Raw genomic sequence first — 27,791 nt, 5'->3', positions numbered from 1 at the left:
ACTCCCAAGTCTGTGTCAGCTCCCATCTTCAAACCTCTATTATGACAAAAACTAGAGGCCCAGTGCATGAAATTCATGCACAGGTAGGGTTTCTAGGCCTGGCTGGCAATCAAGGCCAATTTGGGCCCAAATGGGTTAGGAGAGGAGGCAATGGTTACTGGACCAGGCATGGAAGGAATGGACGCCGAATCCTGATCTGCCACCATGTGGCTGCCATCATGGCAGGTGGGCTGATCAGGGCCTGCCAGCCAGGGGGAAGGACAGGGCATGGGAGGTTGGCTGCTGGCCTTGATGAGGGAGCTGGTCCTTGGTGTGTGTGTGTGTCCCCCCCCTTTAGGAAAGAGGCTGCATCTGCTGCCACTCACACCCGGTTTCCTGTTTCAGCCCAGGGCTTGGCCCCATCAGGTGATCAGGGCCTGCCAGCTGTGGGGGGACCGCTTGAGGTTGGCTGGCCTAGGAGGTTGGCTATGGGCTCGCACTGACCACCAGGGAGGCAGCTCCTGCGTTGAGCATCTGCTCCCTGGTAGTCAGTGTGCATTATAGCAACTGATCGTTTGGTTGTAACCGTCACTTAGGCTTTTATATATATAGATAACTAAGAAGTTAGCTTCAGCCGAAACCGGTTTGGCTCAGTGGTAGAGCGTCGGTCTGCGGACTGAAAGGTCCCAGGTTCGATTCCGGTCAAGGGCATGTACATTGGTTGCGGGCATGTCCCCGGTAGGGGGTGTGCAAGAGGCAGCTGGTCGATGTTTCTCTCTCATCGACAGTTCTAGCTCTCTATTTCTCTCTCTTCCTCTCTGTAAAAAATCAATAAAATATAAAAAAAAAAAAAAAGATGTTAGCTTCAGTTTTACATCCACTTTTTAACCTTTTTAAGCATAAGCCTTTCAGAACTGTGTGGTTGCACAAGCTAACACAAGGTAGACAAACTCTTCAACTATTGGTACATAGAATTGTAGAAAACCAGAAAGCTCTGACTGCCCCCTCTCCTTTTAAAAAAAATGAGTGGCTCCTAATCGCACCTATCTGCAAGTTGAGTTTGGGTTAGATATATATTGTGGAACTACTGCAAATAAGTTTGTTTTTTTTGTTTTTTGGGTTTTTTTTAGAGGGAGTGGAAGAGAGAAGGAGAGACAGAAACATCAGTGTGACAGAGACACATCAATTGGTTGCCTCCCTCACAGGGGCTGAGCCTGCAACTGGGGGTATGTGCCCTTGACCGGACTCAAACCTGGGACCCTTCGGTCTGCAGACCAACACTATCCACTGACCCAACCCAGCTAGGGCAAGAAATAATTTTATTTTTTTAATTAATTTATTTTTTTAAATATATTTTATTGATTTTTTTACAGAGGAAAAGAGAGGGATAGAGAGCTAGAAACATCGATGAGAGAGAAACATCAACCAGCTGTCTCTTGCACACCCCCTACCGGGGACATGCCCGCAACCAATGTACATGACCTTGACCAGAATCGAACCTGGGACCTTTCAGTTCGCAGGCTGACGCTCTATCCACTGAGCCAAACTGGTTTCAACAAGATATATTTCTTACTTACAGATTTCATAACTTATGTCCTAAAAACAATTGCAGTACCACACACTTTTAATTGAATACTTTTAAAATATTAAATCTCATACCTGAGAAAATAGGTTCTGCCAAAAATCAAACTGTAGACCTCCATAGTGACTAGAACTAGTTTTATGACTCTGAGATGTTTGAGTCTAGTCCAGTCTGTCTCTTATTTTAAAACTAGAGGCCTGGTGCATGAATCGTGCACTGGTGGTGTCCCTTAGCGTGGCTTGTGGGGATTGTGCCAAAACTGGCAGTCTATTATAATGCTGCCTGCTGCTCCCACTCATCCCCGTCCTGTTGCACCTGCTGTGGGCTCTTGCCCAGTCAGTCAAGATTGGGAGAGTCTCACACCTCCACAGTGGCACTCACCAGCGTGAGCCCTGCGTCTGACAACCACTGGCGGGGGGGTGCGGGGGGGGGGGGGACGACACGACCAATCAGCCCTCTGGGCAAGCGGTGGGATGCCCTTGCCAGCCTGGGTTCCAGATCTGTCTCACTGATGTTCACACCTGTTGTCAGAGCCTTCTGGTGGCTACTTTTATTTCGTTTCTTGTAGAGCGTCTAGGGAAGGGAAGTGGCCAAGATGCCCAAGGCTGACTTCCAGGAGGCTAGCAGTGATGTTGGGATTGTGTTGGTGGCACTGGTCTGTCAGTGCCTGGCTCATTCTCCAGAGACTGGACCTGCAGGTCTACTGAGGGAGTTAGTGAGCTGGTGGGCCAGTCAACTAAGCAACACTCCAGCTATGGGAGCTCACTGACCACCAGGGGGCAGCTCCTGCATTGAGTGTCTTTCCCTTGGTGGTCAGTGCAAGTCATAACTACTGGCCAGTCGTCCCATCCAGTGGTCCTTAGGCATATATATATAGATTAGACCTACTACAAACAGAAAAGCTTTCCAGCACCTTTGTATTTTTGCAATAGGAAACTCCAGGTGTTAGTGGTAGGTCATGAGAGAGGTGGTGGTCTTCTCCTCTGTCCTCCTATACTTACTAGGTCCTTATTCAGGGCTTCCCAATCTTTTAATGATTGTGATTATTTTTAACCAAGTAATGGGATTAGTACTGTATGTGATACAAGAAGGGAAGTTCCCATCATTCTGGGGACTTGGCCTCTTTGAGAACTGAGGGATACAGTATCCAGGCACAACTATAATTCATTTGAGACCTGCTTATTATGACATCCTGGACTTCAGTCTATCTGCCTTTTATCCCAAAGAATTTCGTAAAATATCAAAATTGCAGCTGTTTTTCTTTTTGAACAAATTTTTATTTGAGAGGGAGAGGGAGGGAAGAAAGAAACCTTGATGTGAGAAAAATCAATCAGCTGCCTATTGATGATCAAGCCTTCAACCCAGGCATGTTCCCTTACCAGGAATCAAACAGGTGACCTTTTGGTTCATGGAATTAGGGATGCTTAGCCAACTGAACCACTCCTGCTGGGAAAATAACAGCTGTTTTCAAAAAGAATGCTGATCCAATGCATTAATTTATGTGACTCAATCTGTCAGGATTGAGGCTCCAACCCTAAAAAAATTTTTGCCCTTCGAGGACACTAACCTGTAGTGTCAGTGCTTCTGAGTGCTGCTCTCTGGCTCTGCTGCTCTTTTGTCATGGACAAATTTTTTGCTCTGGATTGCTTTCCAAGAGTAGGCAATTATCTGCTGTGACTTAAGAAATATAGGCAATTCCCATACTACTTTCCTCCAGATAATGTTCATCTCAGTTCTTATGGTTCCTTTATCTCTGGAGGGAGATAGGGAAAGGTTTAAATAATGCTTTGGTCTCTTAAGTAAAGAGGGGTACAGAAGGAAGTAAATGCCTGGACAGGTTGGAATTTGTTTATTCTTGCTTACTCAACTTCTATAGTCTAGTCTGTTATCTACTCTTTTATGTTTATTTTTTTATTCCTATTACCAAGTTTAATTAGTGCCTGACATATCGTAGGCATCCAGTGAATTATGGTGATTATTTCTGAGCTTTCATGACACCCTTTCTTGGTTTGAAGAGACTTTTACCCAGGCTATACTTAGGATGACTGAAAGTCCTACCTGTCCTGAAACTATTCACCTCCTGCCCCTGAGTAATTATTTTTAAAAATATATTTTTATTGTTTTCAGAGAGAAAAGAAGTAGGAAGAGATAGAAATATCAATGATGAGAGAGAATGATTGATCAGCTGCCCCCTGCACACCCCACCCTGCGCTTGTGCCCCAGCGGAGTTGAACCGTGACCTCATGGTTCATAGGTCAATGCTCAACCACTGAGCCACACCAGCTGAGCCCCTGTGTAATTATTAATGGTATATCGTTTTGGTTTTTTTATTCTCAGAATTGTCTCAGTTTGGAAGATAAATTTTGTGGGTATCCCAGCTATCATCAGAAACTTCAAAGTGTTTCCTCCTTTAATGCAATACCTACTTGGTTCAAAGAAAGGTAGTTGTTCCTGTGCCCTGCAGTATTTCCCCAACTTTTATCATTCAGATACTACCTGCACATATTTTGCTGATTGCTAACCACTTATATTATTAACTTGCACTTTAAAAATTATTTTAATCGCCGAAATCGGTTTGGCTCAGTGGATAGAGCATTGGCCTGCAGACTCAAGGGTCCCGGGTTCGATTCCAGTCAAGGGCATGTACCTTGGTTGCGGGCATATCCCCAGTGGGGGGTGTGCAGGAGGCAGCTGATCGATGACTCTCTCATCGATGTTTCTAACTCTCTATCTCTCTCCCTTCCTCTCTGTAAAAAATCAATAAAATACATTTTTAAAAATTATTTTAATCAAGTAATACATAGGCTTGAAAAAAACAAATAATTCTAAAAGCCTTTTTAAAAAGTTACCTGCCCTTGCCTTGGCCATTCTCAGCTGTTAGGCACATGTGTCAAACACAAGGCCCGCGGGCCAAATCCATCCCGCCAGGCCTTGCAATGTGGCCCACACCGCGCTGTCATCACTGCACTCCGCTGTGTTTCCATCACAATGACAGTTTATGACTGTTCAGTAAACCATTCGGCCCGCGATTTAGGCTGGATTTTAGATTTTGGCCCCTTCTCTGATTGAGTTCGACACCCCTATGTTAGAGCATCAGCCAGCAGGTTTGATTCCCTGTCAAGGGCAGGGCACATACCTGGATTTCAGGTTCGAAAGCCACCTATCTCCTCCCTGTGCCGCCACCCTCTCCCCTCCCCCAAATAGGAGCATATTCAGGAGGCAACCAATCAGTGTGTCTTACTCTCATCAATGTTTCTCCCTCCCTTTCTCCTCCCTTCCTTCCTCCCTCCCTCCCTCCTACTCTCTGAAAATCAGTAGAAAAATATCCTTCAGTGAGGATTCACAACAACAAAAAAGGTTATCTGTTCAGAAACAACCACTTTTAGTTCTCTTTCATATTTTGAAGTAATATCGACATACTATTAGTTCTTGGTTTATTTTTTCATGTTAACTGTTTTGGTAAATTAGGATTTAAAGTTAATTTTTTATGCCAACACACCTATTTTAACTTTTCTACCTCCTGACACTTAAAATTCCTTCTCAATACTTTGTTATGAAAGATTTTAAACATTCAGAAAGGTAAAAGAATTTTACATTAAATACCCATATACCAACCACCTAGATTATACAATTAGCATTTTATTACACTTGCTTTATCACACATTTGCCCCTCTGTAAGTTTTTTTTTTTTTTTCATGGTTTTTAATAAAATCAGTAGTCAGTTTACATAGTTAATGCTCATGTAAAAAGTTTCACTGGTTGGGGAAGTAACAAAACAATTACCTTCCCTTTTCCACTATGGTTTTGATTTTTCCTAGCATTCATGATTGCCTCAATTTTTCTCCCTTTTTAAGTGTCCTCAGCCCTAATTTTTGTCCTGTGGGTCTGTCATAATCTCTTCAATCTTTTATTCTAAAATTCTTGCACTCTTCAGACATTTTATTCTCTGTGTGTATTTTTAAGTACTACCATCACCACCTATCCCACCCTTCAACCTTACATTATACCATTCTATCTGTATAGGTTGCTCTCCAGGCATGTTGAACCTTGGGATTTCCTAATGTTGAGTCCCCTATATCCTATAGCCCGTGTCTTGAGTTTTCTCTATTTTGTTAAGAACATTTTCTCTAAGAGGAAAGGATACAGAAAATGCATGTTTCTTGAGCCCTTGTATGTCTTAAAAAGTTTTGTCTCTATTTTTTGTTAATAATACAGTTCAGTGGATATAAAATTCAAAATCGAAAATCACTCAGAATTGTCAGAATTTAAGCTATTATTTGTCAGTCTTCAAGCTTACAGTTTTTGAGAAGGCTGATCTGATTCTAGTTCCTGTCACAAAAATCAAAATGAGGCTTGGGCCGAAACCGGTTTGGCTCAGTGGATAGAGTGTCGGCCTGCGGACTGAAAGGTCCCATGTTCGATTCTGGTCAAGGGCATGTACCTTGATTATGGGCACATCCCCAGTGGGGGGTGTGCAAGAGGCAGCTGATCGATAATTCTCTCTCATCGATGTTTCTAACTCTCTAACCCTCTCTCTTTCTCTCTGTAAAAAATCAATAAAATATATATATATTTTTTTAAATGAGGCTTGGCTATATTCATCCATATAAAGAATCCATATACGAAACTGGTTGGAAGCTCTGCGTGAATGGAGCCTCTCAACTTGTTGGGGTTGTTGTAGAGTGAATAGACTGGCTCAGTCTATGGAGGACCCCCAAATGTCAGTGTCTGAAGTTTATTCTGAATTCAATGAAGCTGCACAAAGGAAAAAATCCTTTCATTCTTTTTGGGGGGCATTTGTTCGAAATTGTCGTTCAAAATGCAGACTTTTGTTTAATTCCACAACATTTTGCACTTTCCTTCTGCTAGACCTAATACCTGAGTCTATAGCTTTCTGAGTTAATTTCTTCAGAGAATAAAGCAAGTATTTTTGTGGAGAGATTAGGGATTGACTAAGGGCTTCCAAGAACTGGAGGGGTCCTTCACTTAAACTTTGTGACCAGACCTTCTGTTTTTAGCCTTGAGCTCATCCTTGTACAATATACCCTATCTCCCTTCCTTGATACTTGGTGCCTCCTGAATCCGAGTCCATTGGGGCTCTACGAGATATGCATATTTATCATCAATATCTTCTCAGTGAGAATACTTGTAAAGCACTTAGGGTTTTGGCTGTCCCAGCTCTGCTTAGTCACTTAACCATTCAGTCCATTTCCTCTTCCAACACAGTCTGACTTGGATGTCATGTGGAACAAACAGATCGGGAGGTGTCATAATTTGGAGAAAGGAAGATTTGGTAGATGTTGAGAAGCTATGCATACCAGGGGTCTCTGCTGAAAGATAGTTTATCTATAGAGGGGAGCATAGAGGTTGCAAGTCCAGAATTAACAAGGGGTCCAATCTGAGTCCTGAAGACCATCCTATTCAGAAGAGAACAGATTAGGAATTGGGGACCTTGTAAGCAGCCCAGAATTGAGTCGCAACCTCCTCAAATGGCCAGATTGGCATTTATAGCTGGCTATGGGGCCGATCCAGGGGCAAGGAGCTGCTATGCTAGCCTGGCACTTTATTTTTATTTATTTATTTTTAAATATATTTTAATGATTTTTCACAGAGAGGAAGGGAGAGGGATAGAGAGTTAGAAACATCAATGAGAGAGAAACATCAATCAGCTGCCTCCTGCACCCCCCCCCCAACCCCCAATGGGGATGTGGCCGCAACCAAGGTACATGCCCTTGACCGGAATCGAACCCGAGACCCTCCAGTCCACAGGCCGACACTCTATTCACTGAGCCAAACCAGTTTCGGCTAGCCTGGCACTTTAAAAACACATACCAAAAAAAAACTAGGCCCTTCCACTCCAATGTTTCAAAAAGAATTCCATATGTTACTTAATCAAAATATTTTAGTATTGTATGTAGCTTATCATGGGAGTTTTATAAGAAGATTATTTAAAATCTCTCACAATTTCAGACTTTATTTTTTGTTGTTATTATTGTTGTTAATCCTCACCTTAGGATGTCTTTCCATTGATTTTTAGAGTAGAAGGAAAAGGGGAGAGGCACACAGAGAGAAACATCAATTGGTTGCCTCCTACACATGCCTTGACCAGAGCTATGGATCAAACTTGCAACCAAGGTACATGCCCTTGACCAGAATTGAACTTGGGACCCTTCAATCCGTAGACTGACACGCTAGCCACTGAGAAAACTGGTTGGTACCAATTTCAGACTTTCTAAATGTAATCTATATAAGGCATTTATACTCCTCAAAGTGTTTGAAAATAAAAAATATTATTCCTGATTTTGCTGTCAAAATACTTAGTTTGATTGTAATCTTTTTCATTGAGTCACATTTTAAGAAAAATTTTATCCAAATTTACTGTTTTTAATATCTTAAATTCTGGTGTTATTATATTTCTTCTGGAGTTAGAGCTGATTTGTTTTTATAAAGACCAACCAATATTCTATGAAATGGTCAGAGCAACTGGTTCCAAGAGAAATTAGGATTCGTCCTCTTACCTTTAAAAAAAAAAAAAATATATATATATATATATATATATATATATATATATATATATACACACACACACACACACACACACACACACACACACACACACATACATACATACACACACTGGAGGCCTGGTGCACGAAATTCATGCAGGGGATGGGGGGATTGTCCCTCAGCCCAGACTGCACCCTCTCCAATCTGGGACCCCTCGAGAGATATCTGACTGCCTGTATAGGCCTGATCTCAGTCAGATATCCGTCTCACAATCCAGGACTGCTGGCTCCCAACCACTTGCCTGCCTGCCAGCCTAATCACCCCCTAACCACTCCCCTGCTGGCCTAATTGCCCTTAACTGCCCTCCTCTGCCAGCCCAGTCACCCCTAACTGCCCTCGCCTGTAGGCCTGGTCCCCCCCCCCCCAACTGCCCTCCCCTGCTGTCCTGATCATCCACAACTGCCCTCCCCTGCTGACCATCTTATGGCAGCCATCTTGTGTCTACATGGGGGTGGCCATCTTGTGTGTTGGAGTGATGGTCAATTTGCATGTTACTCTTTTATTAGATACGATACTAGAGGCTCAGTGCATGGAATTTGTGCATGAATGTGGTCCCTAGGCCAGGCTGGCTATTGGAGTGCGAGAGTCGGGCATGGAAGGGCAGGTTCCTGCTGATCTCTGGGCCCTGGATAGCACCTGGGCTCCCAGGCCCCCGTACGCCTCCCTCTGCCTGAGTCATTGGGCCCCTGCCAGGCTCCCTTAGCACCTGGGAGGTGGCGCCACTCCCACTGCTGGTCACGGTCTGTGGGGTGATTGGCCAGGTGATTGGGCCCTGCTTGCACCCGCCTTGACCTGGCACTGCCCACACACCTCCACCATCCCGCCATGGTCCCACTCTCATCAGGGCCCATTGGGATCACCAGCACCTCCACTGCCACCCTCTACCAGCACCGCATTGCCTGCCATGTTCTATGCTGCCTCCTGGTGATCAGCACATGTCCTAGCAAGCAGTTGAACTCCCAGTGAAGGGACAATTTGCATATTGGGCTTTTATTATATAGGGTGTGTGTGTCTGTCTGTCTGTCTGTCTTTTTATTGATTTTAGAGGGGAAGGAAGAGGGAGAGAGAGAAACATTAGTGATGAGAGAGAATCATTGATCGGCTGCCTCCTACATGCCCCACACTGGGATCAAGCCCACAACCCAGGCAAAAGCATTGACCAGAAATTGAACCGTGACCTCCTAGTTTATAGGTTAACACTCAACCAATGAACCTTGTTATCCAGGCCATCCTCTTACCTTTTTGATCAGCAAGGGAAAACTGCACATTTTACTAGTATATGAGATGAAATCCTTGAGATTTTGCGGGTTTATTTTCCCTATCAAAAAAAAAAGAAAAAAGCTTAATGTTTGGGTCTTTTTCTTTTTCCCTTCTCTGCCTACTTTTAGTTGTATTTCAGTTGTATTTAGATGATTTTCTCATATTATTAATGATTAAGTCACAGGACTTTACTCTGTATACTTTAAAAAATAAATTACCGTGTATTTTGAATTTTTGTACATGTTGATGCCTTTTTCTTTGTTGAAATTTTTGACAACTAAATATCAAAAAATGCTAACGGGGACTTTCTGCTTAGTTTTAGTGTTTGTTTTTTTAATATCTAAGACACGTGAGCATTAAATATAGGGAGTGCCTGTTACTAATTTGGGGAGGTTATCAAGGTAGCAGTAATATTACTGACAGAAAATCCATGTTTATTAAAGAACTAGGGGCCCAGTGCACAAATTCATGCACATTAAAAGGAACTGTGGGCTGCAAGATTGTGGTGGGCATAGGGGCAGGTTTTGGCCCATCCTCCTCACTCTCACCATGGCCTCCAGTCCCTTGTCTGCCGACAGCCCCGTTTCCACACACTGACCGCACTGGCCCCATTTCCACCCACTGATGGCATGGAGCGATTGGGGCCAGTGCCAGCAGCACATGCAAGTGATGGCGCCATCGGCAGGTGCGAGAGACAGCTTCTGGCCCCAATCGCCCTTCAGGAGCAAGTCGAGGTGGAGAGGCTCAGGGGTGATCAGGGCCGGCAGCAGGTACAAGTGGGGCCAGCTCTGGCAGCAGGTGCAAGCACCAGGCAGGACTATAGCGCATGGGAGCAAAGAATTTTCAGTCACCACCAGAGGCTCACCTTGATGACAGCGATTGGCACCCCACCTTGGTCGTGCAACCCCCCCCTCACCTGCTCCACCATCTCACTGCGGACAACACCCGCCATGTTCTGCATGCACGCCCTGGTGGTCACCACATGTCATAGTGACCAATTGTTCTGTTGTTCCTCCATTTGGTCTATTTGCATATTAGGGTTTTATACAGATAGATTGGAATGTACATAGCAAATATTTGACCAATCTGAAGAAAAACATTTTCTCATTGCAAATCAATGGGTGAATGAATGCAGTTTCTAGTAACTTCTTTTAGTTTTATGTCTTGTTGGATTATTTGGCAACCATAACCCTTAAAATGTGGAGAAGAGTCTTAGTAGATGTTTTTCTTAATTTTATCAAGTCAGGAAGGTTTGACCTTATATCCCACAAACAATTACTAGTCCTTTGGGCTGATAGTGCTGTCCAGAAGTGGTTAATTGTTAGAGGACTCACATGTAAACTCTAATTTCAAAACTTACTACAAAGCTGCAGTAGCCAAAACAGTGTGGTACTAATGTAAGGATAAACATGTAGATCGATGGAATAGAACTGAGAATCCAGAAATAAACCTTCACTTTTACATCATTGGTATTTGACAGTGGTGCCAAGACAGTTCAATGGGAAAAGAATAGTCTTCAACTTACGGTACTGAAACAACTGCATATTCACATGCAACAGAATGAAGTTAAGCCCCTTCATCACACCATATACAAAATCAACTGAAAATGGATCATAGATCTGAATATAAGAGCTAAACTATAAAACTACTATAGAAGAAAGTATAGGTATGCCCTTGAGTTAGGTAAACCCTTCTTAGATATGATATCAAAAGCATAAGAACCCTGGCAGGTTTGGCTCAGTGGGTAGAGCGTCGGCTTGGGGACCAAAGGATCCCAGGTTCAGTTCTAGTCAATGGCACATGCCTGGGTCATAGGCTCGATACCAATGGAAGGTGTGCAAGATGCGGCCAAATCATGATTCTCACCTATGATGTTTCTATCTCTCCCCCATACATGGCCCCTCACTCAGGCCAGCCATGCTCCCATGCTTTCCTGGGACTAGGCGTTCCCCAGGCAGGCTGCGGGCACAGATTTGGTCAGAGGCAAAGGTCCTGGCTGTCCCTGGCCAAGAGAGTCCATAAAACCTCAGCAGTGACCAAAGACCAAGACTGAGTGGAAAAGTAGCCCGCGCTTATGGCTCAAAGTGCCAGGAGGAGGCAGAGCGTCTTGAACTTGTAACCCTGGCATCTGCACACCAAGCCTTGGGGCACACGACGCCGGTGGCACCTGTGGATGAAAGGGGGAGAGCAGGGAGCTGCGGTGCAGAGCTGGGAGAGGCCTGGAGTCTGTGGGAGCAGCCCGCCTGCCGAGGTTGCTGTGACCCACACACTCAGGCTTGGTCAAAGCCCCTGGTCAGCTCCGCCACTTGCCTTCCAGATGTGACCCGCACACTCAGGTTTGGTCAGAGCCAGCTGGCATTGCGCTCAGAGAAGCAGCTGTCACTGGGCTCAATTAAATAAGAGAAATCAAAGAGCAGAGAGTAAATATCCTCCCAGCCCCTTTCTATGACCCCGGGCAAGGAGGGCTGGGGATGAGGGTAATGGAAAATGGCTGCTGCTTTGTATTTTATAATGAAGACTCCTGCTATGTAGAGAGGAGTGCTGATTCGTTTCCAGCAACACCTGGCATGTTCCCTGCCCCAGCCCTGAAGCCTGACAGCACCTAGCAAAGGTGTGTCCGTAAAGCCACGTGCCCTGGCTCCTGGAATGGTGGGAGCGAGTTTGAGCTGCATTGATTAAAATTTTTTTAAAAAGGTAAAGACTGAAAAACACCTCTTTGTACTCAAATGGCACTACAAAATGCAGATTACAGCATCTGATTTTGTCTTCTGTACTGATTTTGAGGCAGAGTGCAAATAGGTTTATGGGGGGGGGGAGGGAAAGGAAGAGGATTTTGCCATTCACAGCACTGAATGTTGTTGTTTCTGTGTGTTTTTTGTTTTTGTTATTTTTCCTTCTGTTCAAGTCAGCATATGCCATTTAAACCACTTTATGTTGTTAGGTAATGAGCTAATGCTTCCTCTACTAAGAGCAAGCAGCAGTGCCTTTCGTATGAATTGCATACATTTAATCCATTCATATGAAGCATACTGAGTGGAGAGAATGGCATGTGTCATTATTTAAAATGCTTGGCATTATGATGCTATCTAGCTGAAGATAATATTTTATTTTTTTAATATATTTTATTGATTTTTTTAAAATATATTTTATTGATTTTGTACAGAGAGGAAGGGAGAGAGATAGAGAGTTAGAAACATCGATGAGAGAGAGAGTCATCAATCGGCTGCCTCTTGCACACCCCCTACTGGGGATGTGCCCGCAACCAAGGCACATGCCCTTGACCGGAATCGAACCCGGGACCTTTCAGTCCCCAAGCCGACGCTCTATCCATTGAGCCAAACCGGTTTCGGCTATTCTATTGATTTTTTACAGAGAGGAAGGGAGAGAGATACAGATTAGAGAGTTAGAAACATCGATGAGAGTCTTTGATCAGCTGCCTGTTGCACGCCCCCTACTGAGAATGTGCCCGCAACCAAGGTACATGCCCTTGACCGGAATCGAACCCGGGACCTTTCAGTCCGCTGGCCGAAGCTCTATCCACTGAGAAAACCGGTTTCGGCTGAAGATATTATTTAATTTGCAATTTAGAGAACGTAGACAAATCAGGCATTGAAAGTTAATGTGCATGCTTAAGTGCATGACTTTATTTTCATCCATAACGACCAAATGACTGGTCGCTAGGAGGTGCATTGATGGGTCCCGTGGCACGGTGAGTCTGGGGTCTTGTGGCGTGGTGAGTCTGGGTGAGGCTGTGTGGCACAGGCCAGAGCCAGGGAACCTGAGGCTGCGTCCCCCACCCGTGGGGCTTGATGGGGGTGGGGCCGGCTGGACACTTCTGTTATAGAGAAAGGGCAAATAACAATATTAAGATATTTCCTCTAATTCCCTTTAAATGTGCGTGAATATCATGCACCAGGCCACTAATAAAGTAATAACACACTTACAGAACGGGCAAAGGATGTGAATAGGCACCTCTCCAAAAAGGTCAGTAATCACGTGAAAAGGTGCCCAACTCATTAGCCATTAGGGAAATGCAACTCAAAACTACAGTGAGATACTACATCACATCTATTGGATGGCTATAGTAAAAAAGATAACAATATTAGTCAGTATGTGAAGAAATTGGAAATCCCATACATTGCTGTTGGGAATGAAAAATGGTGTAATCACTTTGGAAAACAGTTTGATGGTTACTTAAAACCATTAAAACCAGAGCTACAATAAGACCTAGCAATTCCTCACCTAGGCATATACTCAGGAGAAATAGCTCCACATTAAAACTTACATGAATGTTCATAGCAGCATTATTTATAATCTCCAAAAAATAGGAATAACTCAAATGTGTAGCAATTGATGAATGGATACAATATGATATATACATATAATAGAATATGGTTATTGAGCAATAAAAAGGATGAGGTACTGAAACTTGCTACCTTATGGATGAATAATAAATTATCCATAATATGGATGAAGCTTGAGAGCATGTTAAGTAAAAGAAGCCAGACACAAAGGCCACACGTTTTATTGTTGCATTTATATGAAATGTCCAGAATAGACAAAACCATATAGACAAATTAGAGGTGTTAGAAGGAGATGGATAATGATTGCTAATGAGTTTGTTTTGGGGAGGTGAAAATGTTCTAGATTGTGGTGACAGTTGCACAGAGCAATGGCTGTGGAGTTGTCAAGTAAACTTACCTTAAACTTGGAATTTCTCTTAGGAAAAAATTATATACATTTTAAGTAAACACTGAAGTCACTATTCCTATTTTGCCTGGTGTAAGAAGAAAATGACCAAATTACCTACTCTTTACTTTTCAGAAAGGAGAAGATGAATATGCTAACATTGATGCCATTGTTGTATCAGTGGGTGTTGATGAAGAGATTGTTTATGCCAAGTCAACTGCCTTACAGGTGAGCAGTTCTTAGCCCTGACCATCATTGAATTATCTCCTGCACTGTTCAAAATAGTAACCACATAAAAAATTAATTCCTCTGTCCCAAATATCAATTACTCTATACTGGCTGCCATATTAGAGCAAATGAGAATATTTTCATCTTAAAAAGTTCAGTAGACAGCACTGATCAGAAAATAAGGACAAAAGAGGTTTTTAAATTGGGACAGATTTAACTATATATCAAAAAAAATCTGAACAGTGATTACACAAAATATTTATTTTTCTCTTGGATAATCAGGGATCCAGGTTTTTTCCACATCTCTACCATTTATAGAGTTTAGCCCTTGTGCTCATGGTACACAAATTGCTAGAACTTCAGTCTTTACATTTGCATTGCAAGCAAAAAGAATGGAAAAAGAAAAGAAAATTGGAGTTCTCCTTCCCTTTTTAAGGAGACTTGCTTGAAGTCCTACAGAATATTTCTACTTATAATTTATTGGCCAAAATTTAATCTGTTGGCCATACTTAGTTGCAAGAAAGGATGGGAAATAAGTCTTCATGCTGAGCAATCTGCCCAGCTCAAAATCCCATTTTTAAAAAATACATTTTTATTGATTTTAGAGAGGAAGGGGGAGGGAGAGAGAAAAAAAAACATCAATGATGAGAATTATTTATCAGTTGCCTCCTGCATGCCCCCTACTGGAGGTTGAATCCGCAATCCAAGCATGTGCCCTGATCAGGAATTGAACCCTGACATCCTGGTTCATAGGTCAACGCTCAACCACTGAGCCATGCTGGTTGGGCAAAATCCATTTTTTTAAACAGTCATTTTTAAAATATATTTTATTGATTTTTTTACAGAGAGGAAGGAATAGAGAGTTAGAAACATCGATGAGAGAGAAACATTGATCAGCTGCCTCCTGCATACTCCCACTGGGGATGTGCCAGCAACCAAGGTACATGCCCTTGACCAGAATCAAATCTGGGACCCTTCAGTCCAGTCCGCATGCTGACGCTCTATCCAATGAGCCAAACTGGTTAGGGCTCCCATCTTTTTTAGAGAGAAAAATTAATAGTTGGTACACAGCTAGCACTATTTGGGGGGCGGTAGAATGCACTATTTTGTCCCATTTTATGCACTTCTATCCTAAAAATATGATAGTTTCTATAAACACAAACTGCCCCAAGGTTTGATGGTCTTTATTATGGATATTTCAAACATATAAAACTAGATAAAATAATAATATTGAACTCATGTTTACCATTACTTAGTTTCAGTAAATTGTCAACTCCTGCCCAATTTTATTTCATTTGTCCACATCCAGGCCCTCTCCTACCCCTGATTATTCTGAAGTTAATTTCACATAATCTTACCTTAGAAATATTTCTATACAAGTACATTAAATTTTTTATCTGTAAAAACTGTTGTCATTATTATCTTTTCCGATAGACATGGCTCTTTGGTTACGAACTAACAGATACTATCATGGTCTTCTGTGATGACAAAATCATTTTTATGGCCAGCAAAAAAAAAGTGGAGTTCTTGAAACAGATTGCCAACACTAAGGGCAATGAGAATGCTAATGGAGCCCCTGCCATCACATTGCTGATACGAGAAAAGGTCAGAACTAATAAAGAATGTGTCATAAATGTGAAAGAATGTTTATAAAACTGATCAACAGAAATGCCTTCTAGGAATTTAAAAGAATAAGAGGGGAAGGTTGTAGCTGAGAGTGGTTATAATTTCAAAGTTCCTCATTGTTAAGTAGAAAAGAGTTGAATAAACCCTGTCAGTTATTTGGCAAAACGAACTTTATCAGTCCATACTGTCAACTTATGATTGTTTTCATCTGAGTACCTTAATTTAGAACAAATAGCTTCAAATATCCTTAAGGAAATTTAGATACACCTTACTTCTAGTTTTTATTAAATGTAATTTTATTTATTTTTTTGTTTTGTGTGCTTTTTTGTTTGTTTTTTGTTTTTGTTTTTGTATTTGTTTTTTGTCGTACTGCTCACCTGACAAATATTTCTTTCTCAAAATATTGTTCACCTATGTATTTGAGTTCCTCAGCTGTTCCTGGGGGGAAATGATCTTGTCAACTTTTATGGCACTTCGCCTAAGCTATAAAAGTATACAAAGAAATGTGTTAACTTTTGGTTTGTTACTGTTTGCCCTAAAGAAGTGGATAGGGCCTGGGATAGAATTTATTCTTTCCAGGGTTTAGAGTATTTGTCTCTGCTGTTTTATGTCTAATTCTAAAACCAACTGACAAACCCCTCTTCTTCCCTGTGACACCAACAGAATGAAAGTAATAAAAGCAGCTTTGACAAAATGATTGAAGCCATTAAAGAAAGCAAGAATGGCAAGAAGATTGGAGTGTTCATCAAAGACAAATTCCCTGGAGAGTTCATGAAGAGCTGGAATGACTGCCTTAACAAAGAGGGCTTTGACAAGGTAAGAATACTCCTGGAAAGAAGCAAATTGAGAGTTGAGAAGGCAAAAATGTGATGGACCTCCATAACAGATAGTGCAGAGAATATAGGAAAACTACATTATTTTACATTTCCATTTTACATTCCCTTTGACCAGTAAGTCTTTTTATATATATATATATATATATATATATATATTTTTTTTTTTAATTGATTTCAGAGAGGAAGGTGATGGGGAAAAAGAGATAGAAACATCAATGATGAGAGGGCCCACACTGGGGATAGAGCTTACAACCTGGGCATGTGCCCTAACTGGGAATTGAAACCACAGATTCAGCCATAGGTCGACACTCAACCACTGACCCACACTAGCTAAGCCAGCAAGCCATTTTACTTTTCACTTAGGTGTGAGGCATTCAGGAGATAGATAGGTGAGCTATTTAGAGTAAGTCTCTTGTCCAGAAAAATTTTGTTTTTTTCCCCCTGATTGCCTGCCTATCTTTCTTCAACCTTTACAAAAATGTCTAGAGAGGGGCATTTACATTTAAAATGTTAGTTTAATGCCTCTTAAAATGTACCCAGTGACCTGGTAAAGAGTTACTTTAGATGTTTATTCAATCCAAGAAATGAATATTTAAATATTCTGGAAACTGCTCATGAATCGTTTGCTAAATAACCTAATATTGTCACTTAAAATATTCACTTTGGAGAGATTAATTTATTTAGCGATTCTATATCTGCATGTTAAAAACTCTCACCACTTTGACTGCAGGTAGATATCAGTGCAGTTGTGGCCTATACCATTGCTGTAAAGGAGGATGGGGAGCTCAACCTAATGAAGAAAGCAGCTAGCATCACCTCTGAGGTCTTCAACAAATTCTTCAAAGAAAGAGTCATGGAAATAGTTGATGCAGACGAGGTAAATGGAGAGGGGAAAGTATTACTGTTTTTAATAAATCAGAAGTACCTTATCATGCAGTGTTTTGGTGTGTTCAGCTTCCTTTAAAATTAAGCCTTTGATAATTAAGTTGGTGGTATATCATTGTGCCAGCTCTCTCTCTCAAAATAACTGTAGCCCTGGGTTATAGTTCTTTGTGTTTACCCAATATTTTACTTGAGAATTTCCTAAATACTTATGATTTCCACTTCTTATTGTCTAAATTTGCTTTGGACATTAACCAGTATGTTATCTAGTGCACAAATCATTTCATAAGATTTTTATAGCATCCTAAGGAATACCAGGATATATATTGTCATCCATTGGTAACATCCAAAATTATATCATCCCTTTTTGCAATCCTGTAGTAAGTATTGTTTCATTTTGGGGTATACTTACAGAAAGTTCGACACAGCAAACTGGCTGAATCTGTGGAAAAGGCCATTGAAGAGAAAAAGTACCTAGCTGGGGCAGACCCCTCTACTGTGGAAATGTGTTATCCTCCTATCATTCAGAGTGGTGGCAACTATAATCTCAAGTTCAGTGTGGTGAGGTAAGTTTGAGAATTTCAAAATAAAACAGCTAGAGCATGTCAACCTTCTGCCTATTTTTCCTTTGACTCATTCTGGAATTCAGAAAATTGGGATACAGAATAATTATTACTCTGCCTTCTATATTATCTTCTTGTCTTATTCCATGCATATTTCTATTTTATTTCACACAGTTACTCATTTTTTACTTGAGTATTTGATTGTAAGCATTTTCCAAATTATTAAAAATGCAAAACACCACACACACACACAAAAAAACACACAAAAAAAACATAAAAATCTTATTAAGTGTTCTATAATATAACCCCTTTTAATTTAAAAAAAAAAATACTATAAAGAATGCTTTTTTCCCCCCCTGGTCAAACCTGAAGGAACTATTTCAGAGTGAATACTGCATTTCATAGTGGACTTACCATCATACTATCTATAATAATAAAAGCATAATATGATAATTAGACTGGACAGCTGGACAACCTTCCAGACAAAGCCAGGCATGGCTGTGAGGGCTGAGGCCCTTGCACAAATTTCATGCATCATTCCTCTAATTCACATGTGTCAAACACAAGGCCCGCGGGCCAAATCTGTCCCGCCAGGCCTTGCAATGTGGCCCGCACCGCGCTGTCATCACTGCACTCCGCTGCGTTCCCATCACAATGACATTTTATGACTGTTCAGTAAACCATTCGGCCCGCGATTTAGGCTGGATTTTAGATTTTGGCCCCTTCTCTGATTGAGTTCGACACCCCTACGTCTAGTTAGAACATAATGAATAGAATATAGTATATCCTTTGCATAATTAGGAAACAACTCAACTTCTCACTGAATTTTTACCCTAAAAGTTTGGTCACTAATTTTACTCCAGGACCTTTATAAACTGGTTTATTAAAAAAAAAAAATTAGGTCATTCTGGTTCAGCTTTGGGATGTAGCAGGGAAAGTTAATGATACATATGTTATGTGTCAAAGATGCTAAGGACTTTCCTAGTTTGGGCAATCAGTGAAATGCTTTCTCCCTTTGATTTCCAGTGATAAGAATCACATGCATTTTGGGGCCATCACTTGTGCTATGGGTATTCGTTTCAAATCTTACTGCTCCAACCTTGTTCGCACTTTGATGGTTGACCCCTCTCAGGAAGTTCAAGAAAATTACAACTTTTTGCTCCAGCTTCAAGAGGAGCTGCTAAAGGAATTAAGACACGGTGAGGTGCCTTGCAAAAGAAGGTTTGGAAATCAAGTAACCAAAGTGTTATTAATGTATATGTCACTTTATGTTAGTAGATTTTACTAACCTCTAATTATCCTAGCTTTTTACTTCTTGAATCTACTTTTAGGCATGTATGGTTATTGTAGTTTTACATTGATTTTTATAAAAACTTCTCTGGTTATACCACTGTATCCAAATCTTTATAAAATATCATAGCCTTATTACTCTTCTTTAGAATTTTAGAAAGTTCTTTTTCTTTTTAATTGAGGTGTAATTGACATACAAAATTATGTTAGTTTCAGGTGTACAACATAATGATTTAGTATTGTGTATATTGAAAAATGCTCACCACAGCAAGTCTGGTTAACGATTGTCACCATACATAAAGATTTATTTTTCTTGTGATGAGTGACAACTTTTAAGATTTACTCTCTTAGCAACTTTCAAATATGCAAGATAGTAATAATGACCATTAAGTATAACGTTAGGTTTGCCCTTGTCTTATATTGCCTTTATTATGTTGAGGTACATTTCTTCTATATCCACTTCCTTGATTTTTTTAATAAATGGACATTGAAATTTGTCAAATGCTCTTTCTGCATCTATTGAGGTAATTATATGATCTTTACCTTTGTATTGTTAATGTGGTGTATCACATTGATTGAATTATGACTGTGGGATCATCCATGTATTCCTGTTCTAAGTCCCTCTTGATCATGGTATATGATCCTTTTAGTGTATGGATTTAGAAGCGCCTTAGAAAGTTAAAGAGCTAGTATCTCTACCAGCAGAATGTGTCATGTTAATTCTATGTTGGATAGAATAATCTTAGCGTAAGAGCAGAACTAATTGCAATCCTGCTAATAAGCAAGGTACAGCCTCTTTTAAGACTGTCACCCCCAAATGGCTAACCAGGACTTTATATCTACCACCTTTAACCACTTCGTAAGCCCATCTATGTGGCCCAGAGCGTCCAGACATCATTTCCCATGATATTTCAAGTCAAGTTTGAGAAATCCTATTGAAATCTTAATCATAGGTGATTTAATGAGGATAAAGATCCCTCTAAGGCTATCATATCTAGACTACTCTGGCTTGAAATATCTATTTCCTGAAACCTGAAAAATTAAGGCCAGAGTCCTTCTAACAGCAATTCACTCTTTCTGTAATCCTGTTTTCAAAATTTATAGTAATTTAGTGTATTGCCATTTACAAACACTTAAAAAGCTATTTCTCTGAGACCACTGGTGTTTCACAGTCTCCCAGGTCAGTATTTCTCAAATAGTGTAATTTAAAATGACAGAATGGATTGTTTGAAAAAATACAAATTTCTAAGCCCTACCATTCCTAAAAAAAACTATATTGCTTATTTTACACTTGAGAAACACTGCTTTAGAAGAGACATAATAAGTTGGGGAAAGTTGATTTTTAAATATGGGGCTTTTAATTTTCTGGAAGATACTTAATGTTCTCTTTCTGTCTTGTCATTAGGTGTGAAGATATGTGATGTTTATAATGCTGTCATTGACATGGTTAAAAAGCAGAAGCCAGAACTGTTGAACAAAATTACTAAAAACCTAGGGTAAGATGCTATGAATGTAAGTCATCACTCTGAGTAAATTTTTATGACTGGCTATGTTCAGGCAAACTATTTTGAGATTGACTCAACCAACATTTATGGACTATTATACTTAACTTTGTGCCAGACACATCATGTTATCAGAGAAAGTGAGAGATTTAAATTCGTCTCTGAGAAATGGGAAGATTTTTCTAGACTGAAAGCAATAAGGGTTTCAGGCTTAATCTACAAATGTTAAGAAACATTACATACTATATTTTCTTAGAGCATCTCAGTTCACATTTGAAAATTAACTACTGTGAGCCTTGTGACCCAGCGATTCTGGGTATATATCTGAAGAAACCTAATTCGAAAGAATATTTGGTCCCCAATGTTCATTGCAGCATTGTTTACAATAGCAAAGCTATGAAGTGATTGTGGTACATATATAAATGGAAATCTTACCATTTGCAATAGGATGGTTGGACCTAGAAGGTATTATGTTAACTGAAATAAGATAGAACAACAAATACCATGTGATATCACTGACATGTGGACTCTAAAGAACAATATAAGTGAAGAAGCAAAACAAAACAAAAACAGACTCATACATACAGAGAAGAGAATAATGGTTGCTAGAGGGGAAAGGGCTAAAGGCATTGAGAAGTACAGACTGTTACACAATTGTCAGGGATAATAAAGTATTGCATAGGTAATACAGTTATTAATGCTATATAATAGAAAGCTAGTATGCAAATAGTCCTCACATCATCACACCGTAATAGCTCACATACTCAACACTAGGGAGAGAGGAATGGGAACCAGCCAGGCTGAGGCCCAGGAGAGGAACAAGCTGCCCACCCCTCAGTCCCAGGCGCCAGGACAAGCCGCCTGCCCCATGTTGCTGGGTGCCAGTGGTTTCGTCTGCATCTGCAGGCCGGGAGAGTCACAAGCTGCCTGCAGCTGTGGCCTGGGCAAAGCCACCCGCTCACAGTCCCCTGTGGCTGCGGCCAGCCCGGGTCCTGGGTGCCTGCGACCGGCCAGAGGAGGGAATTTTGGGTCCTGGGTGTGGGGCAAGGCAGAGGTGGTTAGGGGCAATCAGACAGGCAGAGGGGTTAGAGGCGATCAGGCAGGCAGACAGAAGGGTTAGGGGCAATCAGGCAGGCAGGCAGGTGATCGATTAGGAGCCAGCGGTTTCAGATTGTGAGAGGCAGTCGGACATCCCCCAAGAGGTCCTGGATTGGAAAGGGTGCAGGCTGGGCAGGAGGGTTCATCACTCTCCCTCCCTTCCCCCGTGCAAAAATTTCCTGAACCAGGCCTCTAGTAGTATAATAACTATGTAGGTGCCAATTAGGTACTGGACATATTAAGGGAAACACTTTGTAAAATGTATGATTGTCTAACCAGTATTCTGTATACCTGAAACTACTGTGAAACAATACTGAATGTAAACAGTAACTTAAAAAATAAAATAAATAATTTTGGTTTAAAAAAAAAAATTAAACACTCTGAGAAGTCCTACTGTTTTAGAAAAAGAAATATTTGAATTTTTATTTAATCCAGTGTTTCACAAATGTATTTGATCATTGAATACCTAGAAATAACTGATAACTTTTTATAGAATCCAAGACATTTTGGAAAACAAAAGCTATAGGCAATCTCTTTAGATAGAAAGTAGTCTGGGGTATATAGTTACTTCTTGGGCTTCTCTGATGGAATAAGAAGAAATATATTGATCTAAATAGCAAGTCTTGGCCCAGGTGACTTGATGAGTCTACTTACCAACATTCCACTAAAAATTGCCTCTCTCGATTCAATTATACTATCTTAATTGTGTCTTAATAGTCTCTGCTAGGCTTATAGGAAAACTCCTAACTTGATTTCATGGTAGAGGTTAAAATTTAAATGTGGGTGATTAAGTTAAAATAAAGAACACTTGATACAATAAATGTTACTTGAGGTACTTTATTAGGATATTATTTTTAGCTTATTAAAAAGGCAAAAACTACCAAAACCGGTTTGGCTCAGTGGATAGAGCGTTGGTCTGTGGACTGAAGGGTCCCGGGTTCGATTCCGGTGAGGGGCATGTACATTGGTTGCGGGCACATCCTGGCATGGGGTGTGCAGGAGGCAGCTGGTTGATGTTTCTCTCTCATCGACATTTCTGGCTCTCTATCCCTCTTCCTTCCTCTCTGTGGAAAATCAATAAAATATATTTTAAAAATAAATAAATAAATAAAAAGGCAAAGACTATTCTCTCTAATCCTCTTCCTTAAATGACTGACTGATCAACAGCAGCAAATCACTCAACATGTTTGCCTGCCTTATCCTGAAAATTAAAATAGAATAAATTATGGGAGCATTTGAGATCTCCCTGTCATATGTCACCAGTTTGGCTCAACTAAACTCTTAATTAGGGGTGGGAGGTAGGCTGCTCTGCCTGCGGAGTAGCCTTATCTCTGTCCTACTTATTCATGAATAAACTCTTTCATTTTAAACTCTAAAAAAAAGAAATAGAATATATTATACTCGACCCCTGTATGAGATCTATTAGCCTATTGCTAAAGTTTCTTGTTTCTTTTTCTAGGTTTGGAATGGGAATTGAATTCCGTGAAGGCTCTTTAGTAATTAATAGTAAAAATCAGTATAAACTGAAGAAAGGTGAGTTTTACATGCATACAGTAGGAAAATACTGTTTTGAATAATTTTCTTTATCTTTTTTCTATATAAAATCTATATTTCTCCATCCTTTCAGAATCATAGTCTGATTCTTGTTTTGCTATTTTAGGAATGGTTTTCAGCATCAATTTGGGCTTCTCAGACCTAACTAACAAGGAAGGGAAGAAACCAGAAGAGAAAACCTATGCCCTTTTCATTGGTGACACAGTTCTTGTGGATGAGGTCTGCATTGCTTAAACTTTTGAGTGTTCATGAATTGACTTTTGAGGGGCATTTTGTACTTCTTAAAAGTCTTTGTTAAATGCTAGCCAACGGGAGAAATTCATGTGACAGCCTGGCCTAATATAGCTAGGAATAGAGATTGTAGTCCATGTACAGGGAATAATGTAAAGCACACTGTTATCACATTATGGCTTCAACCATGATAATATTAGGAGCCGATTCTAATGAAACTGATTTATAATTCAGCCACTTAAAGTGTATGGTTTAGTAACTTCTCCGTATATTCAGTTGTTCAGCCATCACCACAGTGTAATTGCAGAACATTTTCACCACCTCAGAAAGAAACCCTGTACCCATTAGCAGTCATTCCCATTTTCCCCCCAAGTCCCCTAGGTCTACTCTAGACAATGACTAAACTATTTTCTGTCTCTAAGGATTTGCCTGTTCTATACATTTGGGGTCTTCTGTGTTTGGTTTTTGTTTTTCCACTTAGCAGGAACTGATTCTTGATTATGATGATGATGATAGCAAATATGTCAGTGTTCTTATTATAAGCTAAGCACTTCTATGCATTAATTTATTGAATCCTTACAATAATCCTATTAAGTAGATACTCTTATCCTCATATACAGAAAAAGAAACTGAGGCACAGAGAAGTTTAAGTAACTTGCCAAATGTTACACAACTAGACAGGGATTGAGCTAGATTTCAAATCAAGTCTGTGTGCATTGGTTTGGATTTGTAGCAGGCCCATCCCCTGGGTCTCTCATAGTGTCCCATGCCAGAGCACGCTGTGACCTTGAAACATAACCTGGCCCCTGCCCATAGGCTGCAGGCACTGAGCAGGTTACAAAATGAAGGGGAGAGAGTGGTATTTTTAAAAAATATATCTTTATTGATTTCAGAGAAGAAGGGAGAGGGAGAGATAAAACATTAATAAAAAAAAAAAGAAAGAAACATCAGTGATGAGTGAGAATCACTAATGATGAGCCCTACACTGGGCATCAAGCCTGCAACCCGGGCATGTGCACTGACCAGGAATCGAACAATGACCTCCTGGTTCATAGGTTGATACTGAGCCACACCAGCCAGGCTCAAACCTGTAATTTTAAATGTTAACTCAATGTTGCCTTCCAGTTCTAGTTCCTACTGAGAGATTGGGACCTAAGAGCTGTATTTATTCATTATCAAAGAATCTAGTATCCAGAGGTTCAAAGGATTTCCCAGGTACATACTAGCTAGAAAGTGAAAGTGTTTCCCTTAAGTGTTCTTACAGATATCTGACTTTTCCGTTTTATTCTAGGATGGTCCAGCCACTGTTCTCACTTCCGTGAAGAAGAAAGTAAAGAATGTGGGGATTTTTCTAAAGGTACGAAGAGGATAAATGTATGGTATAGGAATTTTGGGTACAGTGAAGAAGATATAAAATATTGAGTAAAAAGTAAAAACCCAAGTTTCTGATTATAACTTTTTCCCCATAGAATGAGGATGAAGAAGAAGAGGAAGAGGAGAAAGATGAGGCTGAAGACCTTTTGGGAAGAGGTTCACGGGCAGCATTACTTACAGAAAGAACACGAGTGGGTTTACTGTTTTTAACTACATTGATCTCGTATTGGTCATGGTTCACATGTTTTGATAGCTTTTTTTTTCTTCTCTAGAATGAGATGACTGCAGAAGAGAAGCGAAGAGCACATCAAAAAGAATTGGCAGCTCAACTCAATGAGGAAGCAAAGAGGCGACTGACTGAACAGAAAGGAGAACAGCAGATTCAGAAGTAACTGAGTTTGCATTTTGAGCATTGTCTCAGAATGTATTACGTATTTTGCAAAAGTTTCTCATAAATGTTTTATCCCCACTCCAGAGCTCGAAAATCTAATGTGTCCTATAAAAACCCATCTTTGATGCCTAAGGAACCACATATTCGGGAAATGAAGATCTATATTGATAAGAAATATGAGACTGTAATAATGCCTGTGTTTGGCATAGCAACGCCTTTTCACATTGCCACAATCAAGGTACTAACATTGAATTAGGTTCCTTTCAAACTTTTTCTTAAAATAGTAATTCGCTTAAAAATAGATTATTGTTTTGTCTAAATCTTTCTGACACTTCTTTAGACTCTACCCTTCTCATTTATCTTCTGCTATCATTTTCCTTCCTTTCAGTTTTCACTTTTAGAGGGTTTATTGGTCTAGTCTAGAAGCATAATTGTCCTCTTTTCTTTGAACCTTTTTTTTTTTAAGTGTTTGTAACCTGTGGTTGTACACGTAGCATAAGTAGTTGGAGAGCTCATGATTCTTTTGGAAATACATTTGGTCATATAAAAAAATATGCTCAATATGTAGGTTTAGCAATCAGCCTTATAATTCCTAACTTAATTTTAGCATTTCTATTAAAATTTTTATCAAGGAAAGAATCCTATTTAATTTAATGCTGTTTCTTTTTTAACAGAATATAAGTATGTCGGTGGAAGGAGATTATACTTACTTGAGAATTAACTTCTATTGCCCAGGCAGTGCTCTGGGCAGGAATGAAGGCAACATTTTTCCTAACCCAGAAGCCACTTTTGTCAAGGAAATGTGAGTTCCCAAGAAAATAACCATCCCCATTTGCTTGCTGGCTGGAGTGTCACTCAGAAGCATCTCATTGTCTGTGCTGTCCTCCCCATCTAGTTAGTGAATGGCAAAGCCTCCCTTAGTGACACTTGTTTAGGATCACCTTTCAGGCTTTGTATTACTTTGAGAATGAAACATAATTTAGAATCCTCATGAAAATATTTTATACTTACTACACATATTTTGCAATAGAATCTCAAGAAAGATGTGCCGAATTGGAGTCTATTCTTTCATGGTTTGGAATGAGGTCATTTGGGAGGTTATACCAGATTTGAAAAATAAGTACAATTGTCCCACCCAGTGGGACATTCTCTGTTCAAGAGAGAAGAAAAGAGGTGGTTTATTTGTTTGTTTAGCTTTTCAAATGTCGTTTCTCCATTCAGTGGTGCTATTTTCTTCTAAAAATATTAAGCCAGTTAATATAAAATGTAGTGAACAATGCAGGAAACGTAGCCTGATGAAGAAACTCATATAAATGCTTCCCCCTTTCTACAGTACATACCGAGCTTCAAATATGAAGGCACCCGGAGAACAGACAGTACCAGCCTTGAACCTTCAGAATGCTTTCCGGATTATAAAAGAGGTACAGAAGCGTTATAAGACACGGGAAGCAGAAGAGAAAGAGAAGGAGGTAAGCATGAATACCACAGATAAAGCAACTTTCTGCAAAAGGACACGTGGGTTTGTGGGACATGTAAAGATACCTGAAGATTCACATTAATTTTCATTCTGCTTAGGGCATTGTGAAACAAGACTCCCTGGTGATCAATCTAAACCGGAGTAACCCCAAACTAAAAGATCTATACATTCGGCCAAACATTGCCCAAAAAAGGATGCAAGGTTCACTGGAGGCCCATGTCAATGGTATGGACCATCTCATGTGCCGGGGCTTTGTCTCAGGGACACATTTGTAAGAATGACACATCAGATAATATAGTATGACAAGGAAATGCTGGAAGGAATCTACTTAATGTTGCTGCATGGACAGAATGAAAGGAAAGCTGTGTACATTTGTTGGCATTTCCTCTGACCCTGTTCAAATCAGTAAAGAAAGGTGCAGTGCCTTTTGGCCAAGCTCAGGGTGCTGCTTGGTAATTAGCTGCTTCCTCCACTCCTCCCCCAGGTTTCCGCTTCACATCTGTTCGAGGAGACAAAGTGGATATTCTGTACAATAACATCAAGCATGCATTGTTCCAGCCCTGTGATGGAGAAATGATTATTGTCTTGCACTTTCACCTCAAGGTATACCTTTCTACTCACTAGCTATGTAATCTTGGACAAGATCTCTCAGTCAGCCTTTA

The 27,791-nt window shown here is 40.4% G+C and overlaps 1 protein-coding gene and 1 non-coding gene across 2 annotated transcripts in view; both read left to right on the top strand.

Moving 5' to 3' along the window:
• Positions 1-27,791, top strand: part of SUPT16H (SPT16 homolog, facilitates chromatin remodeling subunit) — a 43,518-nt gene that overhangs the window by 2,324 nt on the left and 13,403 nt on the right. The window contains exons 2-18 of the mRNA XM_036448280.2: positions 14,213-14,305; positions 15,740-15,910; positions 16,595-16,747; positions 17,498-17,644; positions 18,064-18,215; positions 19,239-19,411; positions 20,908-20,998; positions 23,562-23,635; positions 23,763-23,875; positions 25,179-25,244; positions 25,357-25,452; positions 25,534-25,649; positions 25,737-25,890; positions 26,327-26,454; positions 26,986-27,121; positions 27,228-27,354; positions 27,614-27,732. Of these exons, the coding sequence (XP_036304173.1) occupies positions 14,213-14,305; positions 15,740-15,910; positions 16,595-16,747; positions 17,498-17,644; positions 18,064-18,215; positions 19,239-19,411; positions 20,908-20,998; positions 23,562-23,635; positions 23,763-23,875; positions 25,179-25,244; positions 25,357-25,452; positions 25,534-25,649; positions 25,737-25,890; positions 26,327-26,454; positions 26,986-27,121; positions 27,228-27,354; positions 27,614-27,732 (2,109 nt within the window). The remainder of the gene's footprint in view (positions 1-14,212; positions 14,306-15,739; positions 15,911-16,594; positions 16,748-17,497; positions 17,645-18,063; positions 18,216-19,238; positions 19,412-20,907; positions 20,999-23,561; positions 23,636-23,762; positions 23,876-25,178; positions 25,245-25,356; positions 25,453-25,533; positions 25,650-25,736; positions 25,891-26,326; positions 26,455-26,985; positions 27,122-27,227; positions 27,355-27,613; positions 27,733-27,791) is intronic.
• On the top strand, positions 24,601-24,732 carry LOC118710492. The gene has a single exon (XR_004985423.1). It is a non-coding gene; the product is annotated as a small nucleolar RNA SNORA42/SNORA80 family (small nucleolar RNA).

This window comes from Pipistrellus kuhlii, unplaced genomic scaffold (assembly GCF_014108245.1).
Source record: "Pipistrellus kuhlii isolate mPipKuh1 unplaced genomic scaffold, mPipKuh1.p scaffold_m20_p_1, whole genome shotgun sequence".
NCBI classification, from domain to species: Eukaryota; Metazoa; Chordata; class Mammalia; order Chiroptera; family Vespertilionidae; genus Pipistrellus; species Pipistrellus kuhlii.
Note: the sequence above shows the minus strand (reverse complement) of the source record. Positions and strands in the feature narration are given on the sequence as shown.